The 17,859-nt window shown below is 39.9% G+C and overlaps 1 protein-coding gene across 4 annotated transcripts in view; it reads left to right on the top strand.

Annotated features, from left to right (window-relative positions):
- Positions 1-1,607: 1,607 nt before the first annotated feature.
- The window catches only part of LOC120558767 (vitamin D3 receptor A), an 83,889-nt gene continuing 67,637 nt past the window's right edge, over positions 1,608-17,859 (top strand). The window contains exon 1 of one of the 4 annotated variants that reach the window (XM_039799992.1): positions 1,608-1,730. Coding sequence is in view for 1 of the 4 variants with exons in the window: in XM_039799991.1 (XP_039655925.1) it covers position 3,449 (1 nt within the window). In the remaining 3 variants the exon portion in view is untranslated. Of the gene's footprint in view, positions 1,731-2,611; positions 2,807-3,363; positions 3,450-17,859 lie in introns of those variants that run through there. The other 3 variants (XM_039799994.1, XM_039799993.1, XM_039799991.1) reach the window with 3 other exon arrangements.

Genomic DNA, 17,859 nt, shown 5'->3' on the forward strand with positions numbered 1-17,859 from the left:
TTACTGTATAACAGTATAATGTATAGTATGGTAAGTATAGCATAGAGTAAAGTACTGGGTAACAGTAAAATGTATTATGTAGTATTCTAGAGTATGGTATAGTATACATAACTGCGTAGAATAGTATGACAGTATAGTCTATCTAGTCAATGCTAGTAATACACAGCATTTGAAGAAAGTTAGATTACAGCAACTTTACAGCTGTTTGCCAGTGTAGATGTTACATGCAGCCAACTGTGATAATCTTGTTGATGTACAGTAGCTTAAGTGTAACAACATCAAACTCCATCCATGATGAATACATCTCCACTGCCTTACAACAGTCAAAGAAGCTACCAGAAGAAGTATATTGCAACAAGTTCATTCACACTACCTTTACAAAGTCAAGAGCTTGACTTCCATGATGACAGTTGTTATTTCAACATACAACATGCCATATATCACATGGTGAATAAGAAGAACGGCTTTCTAAAAGCCTCCTTTCACACGGCACAGAAAGCAAGCTTTGAAATACCCTAATCCGTTCACAGAGAGCTCAAAACCACCAATAAGCAGGCTTCAAGTTGCCTTTTTTCCATCTGTCAGAAAGGGGATAATGTTGCCTGTCTCATTTGTACCATTGCATTAAATGTACGGCAAGTTATGGATTACTCACTGGAATGTTGTCAACGTGGACCTTTTTGTACTGAAAGGTCATGGGTTGGATTCCTGTAAGAGCTACATGGCAAAAGTGCAGTTACGCACGCAATAAAAAAGACACCATAGTCCAACTTTTCCAGGCTGGCGCTGTGTACTGCATAGCCCATCGAGAGAAATGGCAAGAGATGGATATAAGAAGAGAATCACTCCTAATTATAGAGTGGGTAATGTGGTGATTGAAGTGCTATAAAAAAAAACTCCCAGGGGTGACATAGTATAGCACCACAGGGCTCTATCATTCCATTTGAATTCTTCCACCAAGTAGACAAATTAGCCCCTCTCCATATAGGTTATAGGCTTACACTATGGACACAGACCAGCTGGTTAGTGGGTTGGTGAAAATGTTGTTTTTACTGCTCTTGGTATGTGTATACTATCAGTTACCACGTGTTTCCAGGACAGAGAGATCAGAAAGAGAGAGAAGAGGATGCTGGAACTTTCATATATTATGTATAGGTAGGCTAAATCATAAATAATTCATGATGAGAAATGTTGAGTTACTAAGTACATGCAGCATTCAAAATTCAACATTGTCAAAACACAAATTTGCACACACAAATGTATAAAAGAAAAGAATATGGTGACATTTCTCACCATCTCTCCAGTCTCTATAAATTCAGGCAAGCAAACGCCCTGAACATCGCAAGTGTAGTTCTTTTAATTTATACATTTTTATGATGTAATTTATTTATTTTTTATTAACTATTCTTTTTTTTTGTTTCTTTGAATTTGTTTACTACCTATCAGGCTGTGTGGTACATCAAGACACACCCCTATATGGTAAGGAGACAGCTGGAGACTCGGCTCAAGACTGACACGCTTCGCGACCAATGGGAGCAGACACTCCTCCAGAGTGGAGAGCTGTGATTGGACACTGGGGGGATATTCTATATGTATAGATATGCCTGACTGTTAAACCGTGGGGGGCGGGTCTATGGAGAAGTGCTGCCCGTGACCAGTCTATGTTGATACAGATCTAAAAAACTGGACTAACAGAGTGTCTGCTTACGTTGCCCTTCGCATGGACTAATGTAAGTTATTTTGCACTTTCCTGTACCTTTAAGAGTCTTCCGTGTAGTGAAAGTGGATGTAACATTGTAATAGCGTTGTAGTTGTGCTTTTTCTCGTCTCGTTTTACTAAGAAGTGCTTTCAGGCCGAAAGGCACACGCGCTTTTCAGGCCAGTGAAGTGTGCTGCTGTAAGCGTAGCGTTAGCTGTTGTTATTGCTCTCCAGCGTGCTGCAATATTTTGACATACCGCTGACACAAACGATACACTCAGTGAGCCGAGGCGTACTGTCATTGTAGAAAGACCATTTAACATAACACATACTAATATCCACGGTGTGTGAATATTAAAGGACATTTTCGTATTAACTGCTGGCACTGCTGCCATTCTTGTCAGCTAGTGTCCGAGCCCCCGTTAACGTTTACCGTTCTCTCTGCTCATGTGTGGAGAACGGGGACGACGAAACCCCCTTTTTTTTTATGTGGCAGTTGAATATGGCCGAATGTACAGAACTAATAACATTATTTCACAGACCTGTCATAATCCTACCCTCAAGCAAGCGCTTCGCTCACTAACATCATAAACAATGGCTCTGCTTTTAGTCCCACGTTTTTCTAACAAAATAGCGAGATTCGGAGGGTAAAAAGCAGTGTGAGCAATCATACGCCTTGAAAGTTTAGTTTGGATGAACTCGTGCTGGATCATTTGTTGTGTGCCGAATGTCCAAGAAGTCCCGAAATGAAGTCCTGTTTTCAGAAGTGTGTATCTACGCTTGAGTAAGGCAACTATTACAGTGCCAGATGTATTGAATCGTTTATTGGCGTCACAGTGTGTCCATGTAAGAAATAACGGGACGTCATCTGGACTCTAAAACGTTACCCAATTCCCAGCCCCCCCGACTGACCGTTAGATAGCCCTGCCTGATTACTCCTGTTGACAGTGTTGTTTTAAACGGAGGAAAAAGTTTTTCAGCGTGGGGAAATTGTTAAAAAGAAAAGCTGCATTCAACTCCACTGGCTCAGAAATTTGGCGACTTGGCTCCAACATTTGGGGGGCCCCTCTGCTACTGCACAAAGTGAAGGTTGATATGCCACATCAGGTAAGAGAGCATTCACTAGCATAGTTTTTGTGACAGGAACGCAGTCCAGTTAGCATGTGTACGTTGTGAGCTAACCGCTGCACATAAGCAAAAAGGAATCCTGCAGCTTTTCTCTTTGTGTCCTCGCTAATACCGAGTTTACGTGCGTCGAGGCCACATGGCATTTCACATATGCCGATTAATTTCGCGTTTTAGCAAAACTTGTACACTAGCCCTGTCCCGCTTATGTTTTGTGTGGAGTGTTATTGTTATAGGCGGGTGCTTCCCTCCACATTCCACATGTGTGTGCCTGCCTGCCTGCTGCAGGCTCAGTGCGCAAATCCCTGCAAATCCAAAAACGTCGATAGGAAAATAAACCTAATTGGAGTGTACTGAATTTCTATTATTTCTGAATTTGTCTGTACAGTGACAGGCAGATGAATGTTGTGGATGTGGGTTTACAAGTGCTCCTTCCTGGATGTTGTCAGTCTCTGATGTGGAGGAGGCTACTCCTCTTTGCAGGCGGTGAGGACAAAGGGACAGATCAGCATGGAGCCGAGTGGAGTAGAATGGACCCGGATAGACTTCAGTCGTTTTCACAGTTAGACAAAATGTTGTTGGGACTATTCGGATTGGAATCATAGACATTACTGGGCGTGGAAAAGTGATTATATTTTATTCAATATTGCATCCTACATGTGCATTGTCAGATAATATCAGCTATCAAGTCATCAGAGTACAATGTCCAGTGTTATTGTTCATACAGTGGTCTTTACTGTTTTGCTGTTGTGGAATTTGCATGGATATGCCATTCGCGATCTTGAATTATTGCTCCTCAATTAAGTATTATTTGTGTTGTGAATTTTCAGCTAATACGTTTCACTTTGAGGCTGACGTTTTAAACAAAACCATCCTGCTTTAAATAAGAATAGGTAATTATTTTAATTGTATTGATGGAGAAGCATGTATGGGCATAATCCATTTCTTTGGGTGTTTCCACTCAGGCTGAGACTGGTTCCCTTGGCAGAAGAGAAATTAAACTGCATTTCAATTATACTTAAACAAAATGTTATGTGTGATGAGATGATTTTTCTTTACCCCACAATCTGTAGGCTTTTCTATTTTTGACTTTTTTTAGCATAGCATATAAAACACTATAGCTGTACTAGTGCTTGTAGTGCTGAACTGGAATTACAGGGTCTGTAGCATTGACTCCGTCGGAAATGATGAAAGGCAATATACTTTCTGTAAATCTGATGCAATGACAACTAAGAGATTGGAAAGATAATGTTTTGTTCTTTGAAGAACACATTGTGTTATTTTGCCCAATGTGTTTTTAGTTGCACTATTTGTATGTATGCTTGTTTTCGTCTTATTTTGGCACATTGTGATTTTTATTTTACTGGCTTGTTGCTCTCCTGCTACACCCTACAATAACATGATTCACTGATCACTTAACCGCCCACCGCCATTGGAGCAAAACCTTGTATCTCCAAGAGTGCATGGTATCACGCCTTTAGTAATGTAGCCTTGTTTCTCAGCGTCACCCGCTCCATGTTGCCAGCGCAAGAGACATACATCATGCTCTAACTCCACCAGGTCAACGTACAGTTTTATGAATCTGGAAAGAGCTGGGAGTTGAGAAGTTTTGTTATGAAAGGGATAATCACTCTGTCACTTTGCAGGGTTGTTTCCTTCATCTAAAGGTTCCTCCCACCCACCTATCACCTCAGTGGGGTACAAAGGGTCTCTTTCTGTAATGAGGTGCTTAGTGGAGCACATTGTTCTCAGGAGGTTTGTACTCTGCTGAGTTACAGGCAGGTTGCAAAATGATAACAGATGCATGGGGGCCTCAAGGTGCAGGCACACTATTTTGAAACATAAGCGAATTCCAGGTAATATGGAATGCATGTGTGTGCACGCAGGACACACACACACACACACACACACACACACACACACACACACACACACACACACACACACACACACACACACACACACACACACACACTTGCACTAACACCTACAGGTCTTCACGCAGAGCTCTTGCCGTAGCCTACTTAAGTGGCCTGATGTTTATACTTGTGTGCTGGTGTGTGCGTTGAGTCGCCGTGTGTGTGTGGGGAGTGGGTGATAGAGCGAGGGAGAAGTGAGAGAGTGACGGCGATTAGCTTCGGAGCGAGTACCGACTCTAGAGTCATAGTGAGAGAAACAAAGCTTCTCCCCTGTGTTTTCTGACCAAGGTGGGAAATCTGTAGCAGGAAAAGGTAACCCTCTCCTTGATTTCACGTTGCATATGGAGAAGGAGAGCCAGGAAATGAGCCGGGGGAAATGCAACGCTACCAAGCCAAGGCCGAGCGACATGCGTCGCTGCGACATGCGTCTCATTACAACACAGATGCAACAACTCTTCTGGTCATCATTTTCTCCACATGATTATTAGTTCCAACAGTCCAAAAAACAACAACAACATATATCACATTCACATCACTAGCCTATCTCATAAGACCAAATGAAGCCACAACTTAACCAGAGAATCAAATACATTTTGAGAAAGTGTTAATGAATAAAATAACCTCACTCAGAGTTGTTTGAATGAGAGAAATCTGTTCAGGTGAGATCTTAATGAGTGCAACACGGACATGTCTAGTACAAAACTGTGTTTAGGATCCACAAAACAAGGATTACAACACTTCAAAAAAACGAACAATGATCTAACAAACAAAATGAGAATTAACTTTAGATAGCCCTAGTCTTATATGATTTAACAGGAGTTAGGAGGAGACAGTATTGAGATTTATAATAGCATATGTACCTTTCTGTATGGATCATAGTATAGTATTAAGGTTAAGTTGTTACATATAACATTTGTGCTCCGGCTAATCCGGTATTTTATCTGCTGAACCATAACATTTGACAAACTAACCAGATTTAATTTGACAAAGCACATCATGGCTACACTTCATCTGTATACTCTTTTAGTCTGATTTGTTTAATATGTAAATAGTTATTTCTTTCTAAATTATCTGTTAATGTTATGTAGCCATTGTTTTCAATAAATAGTTCATAAACCTTTGTTTGACTAGTTTATTACTGAACCCAGCCATCACGCGCCGCACCGTCACATCCTGCGCCACCCACCACCACAAATAAATTCTCAACCTGTGGGAAACACTGTAGAGTGACGGTAGCAATAATCTCACTCTGACATTTTCTGTTTTTGCCTTCATCTTTTGTTGTGGCGTGCTGATTGCTGCAGTATTTCTGCTCTGTACTTCTGAGTTCTCCTGTCATTCAAACAGCTCAGTGCTCTGTTGTCTTTTCTCTTGAATTTTCCTATTGTCTGTTAAACCATGGTGTTCGTACTAACCAGTTTCTCCTCTGCTTATTTTTGAAACCACACAAATCACTCCCCTAGGAAAGACCGACTAGACACCAGTTGTGTGCAATGGCAAGATGTGTAAGCTTTCATGAGCTGGCAAGAAGTTGAATCACTGTTGTGCAGAATAAATCGGTAATAGAGAGGAGAAAAAACAGACCTTTGTCTGCTTTGTAACATTCAGAAAATAATACCGTTCTTCCTACAGCCCCAGTCTCCTCCTCTCCTCCTCCCTCCCTAATGTGGACGTGCTAAACAGGGGCTAATGGATTCCTTATGAGAGGTAATTGTGTAGCTACAACATAAATGTAATAGAAGCTCTGGTGTTGTGGCTGGTGTGATTAGGTCTTGTTTGAAGCCCCTAGGGGGCTTGGCCTGATAAACGTCAATAGCGCCTACCATACAAGTAGTGCGTGCTACAGAATTGTAAGTTCTCAGGGTTCGCCATCTGAATGACTCGGCGGTGGTGAACAATGGCACAGACCATAGAGATCACAGGGCTTGTGCAGCGTGTTGTGGGCTGGGGTAGCCTAACACAACACAACAGAAACACTGCTAGGGTTAGAGGTTCTCACGAGGCGAAAATGTATTCACCATTGTAAATGTAAGGCTATTTGGATTGAATAGTGTCTGCATCGACAGTGTAGCTAATGGAGACATGCAGTTTATTTTCTTGAAATGTTTCTTGTAGTACCATTTTGCCGGATGGCATGGGTTGAATATGAACAACATGTTTAAGACCCATATTAATTCTAGGATTGCATGTATACATTCAATGTGCCAAGGGATAGTGACGTATTAAAATGCAAATTTAATTTGCTGTAAGTCTACTGAATATTTGCCATTGTGACCAAGTTATCTCTTCAGTCACAAATCTGAGAACAGTCAGCCCTTCATACTGCCTAATGTTCATCAGCATCCATTTTACCTGTCAGGCTGACTTAAGATAAAGCACAGGCCCACTTTTCTTTTAGCAGGGCCTCGTAGGGCTTAATGTGGCCAGAGAGCAGCTTAAATGCTTAACGGGAGACTAAAATCACCGTCAGTCTGTATTTGCAGAGGTAACTTGGACAGCAGCTCTGGATTCAGGTGACAGTCATAATACCAAGTTCTAAAATAATACATACAAGAAACATATCTTATTGCCCCAGATACTTCTTGAGAGATGCCTGCTTCATAAACAACATGTGGCCAAGCAAAAAAAAGTTGTGGAATCGGTAAACTGTTTCTAACCCTAACAACAGGGTTTTTTGAAAAGATGCAGTGGATCCCTGAAAGTAAGTCTTTTTCATTCAGCGTAGGACTTTGTGTTGGCACAGACAGTTAGAGAATCAAGCCCCGCATTGCCGGTTCCCTTGCCACCCCTGAACTCACACAGATTATGCTTTTAGAGGTTCATTATTTGCATCCCATTTTACGGTTTGCATGCTGTGGAGGCTGAAATATAATTTAAGGTATTTAAATTGTCTGTTCACCAGCCATTGAATCAGCCTGGTACTAATGTTTCTATCCCATCTGTACTCCAGTAAGTACAACTAAATATAGATACTCTGTAATTGTAAAAGTCAGGGATGTTTGTCATGTTTGTCTCCCAGCGACAGAAGTTTAATGAGAGATTTGGCCACAGGTTGGCAAAAACAAACCGGTAAAATGTTATTCGTGCAACTTGTGCTGTTAGACATGATGGAATATTCCTGGGAACAAAGCTTTGACATTTTAAAAGGTAACGTTTACAGTGTCACACAAACACAGGCCTTTTACAATCCGTAATCCAAGTCTGTATTTGGTTCCAGAAATGCACAGCCAATTCATTGACTTTAATTTGGTTTTTGTGGAATCAGACTACCAAACCCCACACTGAAGATATTTCCTTAAGCAGCCAAAAGTCTGTTGCAACCATCACTGCCTTCTGTTTCCATTGATTTAAACTGAGGCTTTTTAATTAGACTGATGTGAGAGTTAACTTGGATGTGTTTTACTGCCATACTAAAAGCACGGCTGGCTCATTAGTGCAGCCACTCATTAAACCTGGGAGAGAGAGAGAGAGAGTGTGTGTGTGTGTGTGTGTGTATGAAGTTAAAGTATGAAGAGTGTCTGTCTGTTCTGCATGGCTGCTGACGGCCCTGTAAGCCGTAGTCACTCTCACTGGACGAAATATGAGGAGGTTGTACCAGTGTCTGTTTCAAAAGTAGCATTTTGTTATATAGCTTTAGAGGTGCATATTTTCAAACTTGGAGAGAGCCGGGCTTCCACACACTTAAAATGTGAAGGAAATTAATTTAATCAATTAATAATATTCTCCAAAAAGTGGGTGTTAACATTTCTGGATATTGCAGGGAATTGCCCCACAGTGAGAAGGCAACATAAAACACAAGCAAATGGAATTCAGCTTCTGTCTCTTTCTTGCTCACTCTTTCTGCGTCTGTCTGTTGAGGCCCAGTGTAAGGGGCTTTCAGTGAGCTACTAACCCTGCTCAACCTTTTTTCTTTTTTTCCTCCATTCCTCATTTTCTCTTTCCTGATGCTACTGTAGCAAAGAGAGGGAGAGACAAGCCCACAGGAAGTGATTGGTTGTAACTCAACAGGCCCCCCACAGAAGGCTCCACCCATCTCATCCTGTTTGTGGGACAATTAGTCATCCTAAAGTGATGTGGCTGACTGGGCAACGTGCCGCATGCACACACACGCTCTAAATGCAGTTCAAGTGAATATCCTTTATTACTATTGTCATAAATAGTCCATGCCTCACTGTCTGCCAGCATCTGTTTGACACATGTAAATATAAACCATGGATCCAGTGTAAATGCAAAACCGCAGGCCCAAGCCGACATGACGAAGCATGTTCTTGCATAGAGCTGTAACACTTTCGCTCTCTCCCTCTTTCACCCAATGCCAGTACTTGGACTTCGGAATAAAAAAAAAGAAGATTATAAATGTTTATTAATTAATTATAAAAAAAATTTAAAAACTCCAAATTGTCTCTAAAATGGGTGAAGATGTGACAAATAGGTAGCAGTCTGGAGATCTGTTAACAGTCTTAACAGTTAACAGTTTATAGTTTCATCATGTACTGTAGACAAGCTAGATTTGACAGCTTTATACCTGGTTTTGGATTTATAATTGCTCTTAAAGTCAGGCCCCGGTAGAATTACAAATTGGAAAGGCTTCCTGAAACCTGGTTTCTTTATCCTCTTTGTCAATCTATTAAACTAGGAGAACGCTTGACTCCTCTTTGACTCTTATTTGTGCTTTTATGTATTTTTACCTCTTCTACTCTGCTGGGCCTACTACCATTACAAATCCAGAACAAATTTATAAATCCTGAAGACTATCTGATTTTCTGAAGTTTCCAGAGACGCAACATATGTGTTGTGTGAATTAAATGATGCATCTGCTGCTATCAAATATTTGATCTTTCTTGATGTTTTGGAACCATTGATTCATCGACTCAATGTCATCATAAAGTCATCAAAGTGGAATTTTAATTTTTACTCAATATACACATTGTATAGTATAACTTTAAAGTGACGGAACAATTGTGTGATCTAATATCAGATTAGATCACAAAGTTTGTTGTAACTTTGAAGCTACGGAAATAACAGAAATATAGGTTTCAGGCGGATAAAGTCCATTACATTATTAAATTAATGTGGCCTAAGTTTAATTTGACACCTTTCCATCTGCCTCCCATCTTTTTGATCTGTTTCACTTTATAAAAAAACAAACCGTTGTACCTCAAATATTCCCTCTTTTCTCTTTCCCTTCTCTTTCCTTCACATTCTTTCATGTCTCTTTTCTCACTATGAATTTGTCCATTTAGTGTAGTACACAAACCCAAGCTATGCGTGTGTGGGCTCTGTGATTATTAAAGCAGAGTCCAACCTACTGCCCCCCATTTTTGGTGAATGCGTCATGCCCTCCTCCGGAGTGTCATGCCCCCCCTCTACTCTGCATTATCAGGGAACATAGGAACGGCATATGAAAAATGCAGAAAAATAAGGCTTTACTGATTTGATAGGTATCAGACAGTCAACAGTCTGTATACTGTACATACTGTTGCGTGTACAGTTGTCAAGTTGGTTACTAAATTGGTCTTTTATTTAAATTCCTGGTAGCTGTAAAATCTTAATAAGCTGTTTAAAACATTTTCTGTCTCGTTATACGGTCTGTCTCTACCTCAATTTACTTCTTGTCATTTGCCTTTCTTCCTCTCCTTCACTGCCAGCATTTTACGCTTGTTATTCTCATTCTCTGACTCCCCCCCTGCCCCCTCCCCCCTCTCCCGCTGTCGTTCTATTTGCCTCCTGTGTTTTTTTTCCTTGTTATGGTTTTTCTGTGTCGCTCTCACCCATTCCCTTTTCTACCCCTGCTGTGTGCTGTATTATGTAGCGTTTAAGACTCTATTTGCTTTTGGCAGGAGCTGGAATCTGCTTGGGTCAGATTTGTTTTAGTGCTACACTGCTCGTGGCTTGTAGTGTATGCCCCAGAGAAGGAAAAACACTGCTGCACACACACTTGTACGTAGTGTCTCTCTCCAACATACAGTATGCACACTGCAAGCTGCCTTGCCCTTCTGACTGAATCATTCGGGGAAATGACGCAACTTGAAGACCATAAAAGAGATTAAATAGGTCTTGTGTGTGTGTGTGTGTGTGTGTGTGTGGACCCATGTACATGCTTACCTTTAGACTAGACATGGCGTCTTTCACACACCAAGGTAGTTTGAGAGTACATACATGTGTGGTCTTATATTTCAACACAATATTCTCTGAATATTTGCAATATTAATTAAAAGCATTCTGCATTTGGCCAATGGCCAATGGCCTTTCGATAATATATTGCAAATTTTAGTATCAATCAGCATTCCGATTGTTTTAACAGACTGGTGTTGGGTGTCGCTTGTTTCTTGTCTTCTGATTGTTGTGAACTGCTTTGAGATAGTTGGTGACTGTCTGACTGGTCTGCTCTTTGCTCCTGTGGAGAGTGGCATATAATCTAATGATATGATAATGAAGTGCAACAATGCAATGGATTAGCCTACATTTTGATGAAAGCCTCTATGAGCCAAAATGTGATTGAAATTATTTTAATGTTACAGATAAAGTGGTTTTAAATACATGGATTTTCTGTGCCTCTGTGACATCTAATGTGGACAAAAATGTAAATAAATAATGAAACATATAATTTATATAGTAGGCTATATCCTGATCTTGGGTCATCTACCGGTAATTGGATATTTTTCACAGAATCAAACATGGCTATTTTCACTCGTTTTTTGTTGTTGTTCTTTTTATTTATGGAATCCAAAGATCACATATGTTCATTCCACAGGCTATAAAAACGACAACAAAAAGCCCTACAATTCCGAAAAATTTAAAAGAATTGCCAGAGGTTTGAAAAATACAAATATTAATCACTGAAAATGTTTGTTGCTCTGAACTGTGGCTGCAGTGTTCACTCTGAGCGTACAGGATCAGAAAGTAATCGGCACGTCTAATCAACACATCTAACACACACGGGTTGCAGAGTTGTTCTGTTTATTAAGCTGTTTGGCCCGGCTAACAAGGTTGGATAGAGAACATAGCCGCAGAAGTGCACACACACAGACGCATGCAGGGCAGGGAGCGATGCACACCAGTGTTAATAACATGAAGAGTAAAAAGAAAGCTCAGGCCACCAAGGCTGCTCTTATAAACTAATCAACATCCTAAAAGTCTAAGAAATGCTCTCTTTTGCAAACAAGCTGATGTGTGCAGTTGTCTTGTGACTCATCATTCCTATTTACTTATTACTTGCAACTGAGAGCAATCACTGATCCTCTCTCTTCTGGCCCACATAAACAAAGACAAACGCTAAAGGAAAAGGAAACCAACTACCACCGATAATTTAATTTACAAGATTCCGTCTGATCTTTTACCTGCGCCCGGGGGCCCAACAGATAAAACAACACGGCCTTCTGGTGTCATTGAATCAACCCACACATCTTTGGCTAGAACAATGACATTACTGGTTTTCCTTGCAGGCCACAAGGCAACACAATAAATGTGAATAGGTGTTTTGTGTAGATATTACCAGTATGTTACGAGTAATATTTTGTCTGTTCTGAAGCAGAAAAGTATAGCTGTTCTACCTACCATCTTTCTACTTAGTATTTGTGTCAGGTCATATCTCTACTGGATAGACTCGCTCATCTCTCTGGCTACTCACAGGAGTTTTGACACCAGTCGTTTTAACTCATTGCCTTTCCAAAATTAGACCCGTGGCAGTGCACATGGCCTATTTACTGGCTGGCTCTCACAACACTCACTTTTCAGTCCCTCCAGGGTTTTGCGGCCTTTTTTTGAGATCGTTGCGGCCCAAAATGCCTGATTTTGCGGGAGCTTTTGTAAAAAAAAAAAGCTCTTTTTTTTTGTTGTTGTTGGTATAATTCTTTAAAAATTCCTGGGCTGAGTTTTTAGTAACCTTGCCAAAAAGGCTCAGGATGCTTCAAATGTTGGTATAATATGAAAATGACTGGTGGATTTAAGACAAAAAAATTATAATTTATTGAATGAATCAAATTTGAACATATCTGCCAGTGGCTTGTTGATCTTTACATAGTTGGCTCATTTCCAGTCCAGGCCTGGGCTGGGACACACATTCATACGGTTTGATAAAGCAACGTTACTCACTGGACTTTAATTTATCATTGCATTTACAATAATGAGCGTAGCTGTCATCCTGTAAGTCTCATCTCTGTGCATCCACTGTGTGTGTGTGTGTGTGTGCGCGCGCATCAGTCTCGAGGGGAACTGAGCAGCAGCCCCGCCCGCTGCAGAGAGCCGACAGGATTAAAACAGCAGCAGCTTTCAGCAACTTTAGAGTGAAGAAGCGTTGCGGTCTACATTGATGTTAAAATGTATACAGGTTGGCAAGTCGGTCTGAAATGTTTTGCACGGTCTTTCGCTGTACGTTTTGTTGGTAAATGTGAGATGTTCGAGTCACACACGTCTCGTCTTCATATCACAAACAAGGAAATGAATTTGGCGACGTGCGTGTGTTACGTCAACCCGTTCTCACTTCCGCTTAGTCAGTGGCTCTCATCGCAACACAGACAGACTCAAAGTCTGGCAAGTGGGACTGCTGTGATTGGTCGAAGTCGCGGGAAACTCCGGTTATTGGTCAAATTTGCGGTAAAGTTGCGGTGATTGGTCAAAATTGTGAGTCGCACCGAATTCACGGTGATTGGTTGAATTCGCGCAAAGTGTTGCGGCGGGACTGACTTTTACTGATCCGCTCACAGGGCTGGACTATTAATTAAAAAGTAATCAAAAAACGAAATTCAGTTTTTTTTTTTTATCCTGTTAATACTTTCCCCACTGTGTGGTTCATGTACTTTTCCCTTAAAAACATACTACGGCGTGTGTACTAACTGTGACGCCACCCCGTCCAAGACAACACAGAAGTAAGTTTAGCTGACAAAAGGCGAGTGTGAGCCGGTTACCAATCAACGTGTGGTCGTTTCAGCGGCTGCTCGGTTACGTTTAGCCGACAAAACGTGACCATCATGCGGACGACGACGCCAAAATGACGAGGAAGATTACAAACACCCGTTTTCTGGGGGAGACTTTTTAACTTTTACTGGACATGAGCTCCCATGCTTGAAAGCCCGGTGTTTTACTTTTTATAGGGCAATATTTGAAATGTATTTTGTCGGCAAGAGATGCTGATTATTTTCTACTTGTGACATGGCAATATTTCAAATTTTATTTTATTTGCAAAAAAGTTGTTTATTTTCAACTTTTTTAGGAAACTCACTTTTTACATTAACATTTAAAATGTAACTTTTTTCACAAGACGTCTTTATTTCAAGCAGTGTGTGCTTTGATTTCAATTGTTAGGGTTATTCAAAATTCAAAAAATAACAATTTGTTCATCTATGTGTTCACAAAGATAATACATGCACTATTTGTGTTTATCCTACTGTCTACTTTATTCCCTTATAATGGCCATATTTAATGCTGTCCTTTAAAAAAAAAAAACTTACTATAGGTTTTATATTACTATGTCTACATCATTTTCTTATATTGTCCATATTTAATGCTGGTCTCTAGACTTTATCCTTGCACTATTGGACTTATTTGCACTACCACCATGACACACTCTCAAGTTTGTGAAAACACTGTTCACAAACTGCTCCAAACAGCTCTATTGTAGTCCAGCCATTAATTCAGAGACAAACATGCTTCACTTTGTAACACGTTATAATGCTCGCCTAGCTGCTAGCATGGCACATCCTCATGCTCTGCAACTGACTAGCTAGCAGTACTTGCTGCGCATGTGCGATCCCCAACAAAGATGGTACAGAAGTGTTATGCCTCACTCTGTAGCTAAAACAGAGAGCTCAACACACGGGGTGAAAAGAGGAGCTGCAGCAATGTGCAGTACAACAAAAACATGGTGTTTTCTGAAAATTAAACAACATAAACCTATTCTGGTACAACCTCTATATACAATTATGAACCTGAAGATGAGCATAATATGAGCACTTTAAGCTACTGGGACCTTGAATTTCTCCTTGGGGATCAATAAAGTATCTATCTATCTATCTATCTATCTATCTATCTATCTATCTATCTATCTATCTATCTATTTCATTAAAAAATATTATCCTACCATTTAATAGTTGATCATATTAACAGTATAAACCTTGGACCTCAGTGAACAACAAAAAAATTGTTTATAAATCGTAATTGGGGCTAAATGTTCAATTAATCGCGAAAAATTATTTTAGGTCATATCGTCCAACCTTATCCACTCATTCGTGTGTGTGTGTGTGTGTGTGTGTGTGTGTGTTATGGAGCTGTCTAAACAAAGCTGCAGCAGTCAGATGGATGTATGTGGATGACACTTGTGTCAATGTTTGTGGTTGTGGGAGTTTGCAAGGTGTGGCATACATGGGTCTAGCAGCCACGCTATAGAGCAAGTGTACGTATGTGTGTGCATTAGTCACTCTATGCCATGAGTTGTGTATCACAGGCAATGCATACATATTTGACTTTAGTCATGCTGTGTGTGTAATGGTGTCCAGTGGGTATGCTGAAAGCTGACACAGCTGTTTCACAGTAACCACACTGTTTTCTCCACACTATCTACAATTTCACTCCCTAGAGTGAACTTCTGCCACTTCACTCTATCATTGTTTTTCTCCGTCTGATTTTCTCAGATTTTCTCTTTTAGTCTGTCCTCCCACTCCACAGTTCCACAGTTTCACCCAGCGAGTGTGTTTTAGCGAGTAGCGAGTTTTGGTGTGTTTGCACACGGCCAATATTGTGTCCTTTTGGGTCAGCTTGTGATGTTATTTTGTGTAATGTATTTACAGAACTGGATCTTTCCTTTTTAAGATAATATACACCTTTTATTGATCCCTATCCATGCTCGATGGACACTAACCTACAACAAATTGTTACCTCACTCAGGGCCCAAAATTAAGGCTTATCCGCTTGTCCGGGACAAGTGGATTTTTTTGTAGGGCAAGTGGAAGATAAATTTACTTGCCCCACTGGACAAGTTAAAACGCAAACAAAATAAAATGCCATGTTACTTCACGTTATGTGCCACTCATTACTTCTATGTTACCAATACAGGACACATTTGTTTCTACTGTTTCAACTGAATTTTATTAATGCTGATAGTGTTTGGATGACTTCAACGGTTTGTTCGAATTCTGCATTAGCAAAACACACACAAAAATAAATAAATAAAATGATAAATCTTTACCTGGACAAGTGACTTTTGTGCATGGACAAGTGAAACATTAGTGCCTCAAAAAGTTAATGTCGAGCCCTGTATTGAACACAGCATTTTCACAAAGTTGATCAATTGTTTCTTTTATTGTTTCCGTATGGATCAATCCTCTTGGATGTAGGCCTAATGCACGCAAATTAGCTGTGCATTATAGCCTCAGGGTTAAATATCACCCATGTCAGATGCCTTGCTGTCAGGTGGGCCACTGAAGGTAACTTAAGCCATAAAAAAACACATGAGCACAGTGACCTAAATGAATAACAAACATAGTGACACACTTTGTTTTAGTGTTCTTTTCAATGAATGCTTTGGTTTTGACAGGGATGAAAAGATGGAGCATTTCATGGTAAAATGTAAGGCCTCAGGTTTGTTGGACAAAAATTTGTAATGTTATGCCCTTATTCAACCAGATACTAGAAGCTGCATTGAATCCAAGTGGGTGTGAAATTGCGGCCGGAAAACAAAGACGTGACATTGTGAGGAGACTGTAGCAATGTAACAATGATATGGAAGGAAATAGTCATCAGAGTTGACAGTTCATCAGCTCCAGTGTGCCAGGAGACAGTGCTGGTACCCTGGGATTCTAAAGCAGCAGTAAATCCAGGCAATAGACTGTCCATCTGTGAATTTATTTAGCAATTTGAAATGTTAGCGAAACATACATTTTATACATACAATGGGTTAAGTAGTAGGACAATGACACCTTTCATTGTTTTATGTGTTGTTAGTAATGCATTGTTAAGGAGTATAAAGCTTTAGCTTAAACAGTGGTATGGTTTGAGTAGCACATCCATATTGAGTTAGTAGTGTAGGACAGGTTCTGTCAGAGGTTTCTGCCTGTTAAAAGGAACTTTTTCCTCGTCGCTGTCACACCAAATGCATGCTCTTGGGGGAATTGTTGGGTTTCTGTAAATTAAAGAATGTGTTCTAGACCTACTATCTGTTAAGTGTCCTGAGATAACATCGGTTTTGATTTGACACTATAAAAAAAGAAAAAAGGATTTAATTATGCATAGTTTTGAATAATGCAGGCAAGGATACTCAGCACAGCAAAAATGTAAAAAAGTAAATGTTTTACTATTGTGGCCAAACAGTAGAATGTATTGACTGGTCAAGTTAGGTCGCCCGACCTCAGTCCAACTGAACATGTTTTTCATCAGGTCAATTAAGTCAATTTAAACATAGCCCCAGTATCACCAAGTGAAATTTAACAAGGTAGGGAGGATTTTGTGTGGTGTGTAACATTTTCTGAATAATTAACAAAATGTTCTTAGTTAGTGGGATGAATAGGATTAGTTTTACAACTGAAATAAAAATGTTATTACAAGAAAAAAGAAAGAAAAATGATCCGATATGCGACTCAAAACCTTGATACGAACCAAACCGTGAGTTTTGTAATCTGCGTTACACCTCTAATTTTAATATATATGACTAAATATGACTAAAAATAATAGTATCAGTGAATATAATATAATGATAAAATAACAGCAGTATCAGTAATAATAACAGTAATTTATAATGATATAATAACAATCTGATCCAGCCCTACCTATAAGCTTATAAAAGAGGGAAGTCTTAAGCTTACTCTTAAATGTGGAGACGGTGACTGCCTCCCGAACCAAAACTAGGAGCTGGTGCCACAGGAAACCAAACTGTATTCAAAGTCCTAAAACAAACAGGGAGTTAAGATACCTGGCAGAGTGTCACTTGGAAGGATTTACACAGTTCTGAGAGGATGTATTATACAGACTACAGATTTAAAAAAAAAAGCTTCTTTATCAACAAAAACTCTACAGCAAGCATAAAACTTTGTCCTATGTAAATGTTCATGTTCTTACCATGTTTATTCCTTTTTATTTTATTTTATTAAAAAAAAAAAAAAATGTAATGTAATGCACCAGAAGAAA

The sequence above is a fragment of the Perca fluviatilis genome, chromosome 5 (genome assembly GCF_010015445.1).
Source record: "Perca fluviatilis chromosome 5, GENO_Pfluv_1.0, whole genome shotgun sequence".
Classification (NCBI taxonomy): domain Eukaryota; kingdom Metazoa; phylum Chordata; class Actinopteri; order Perciformes; family Percidae; genus Perca; species Perca fluviatilis.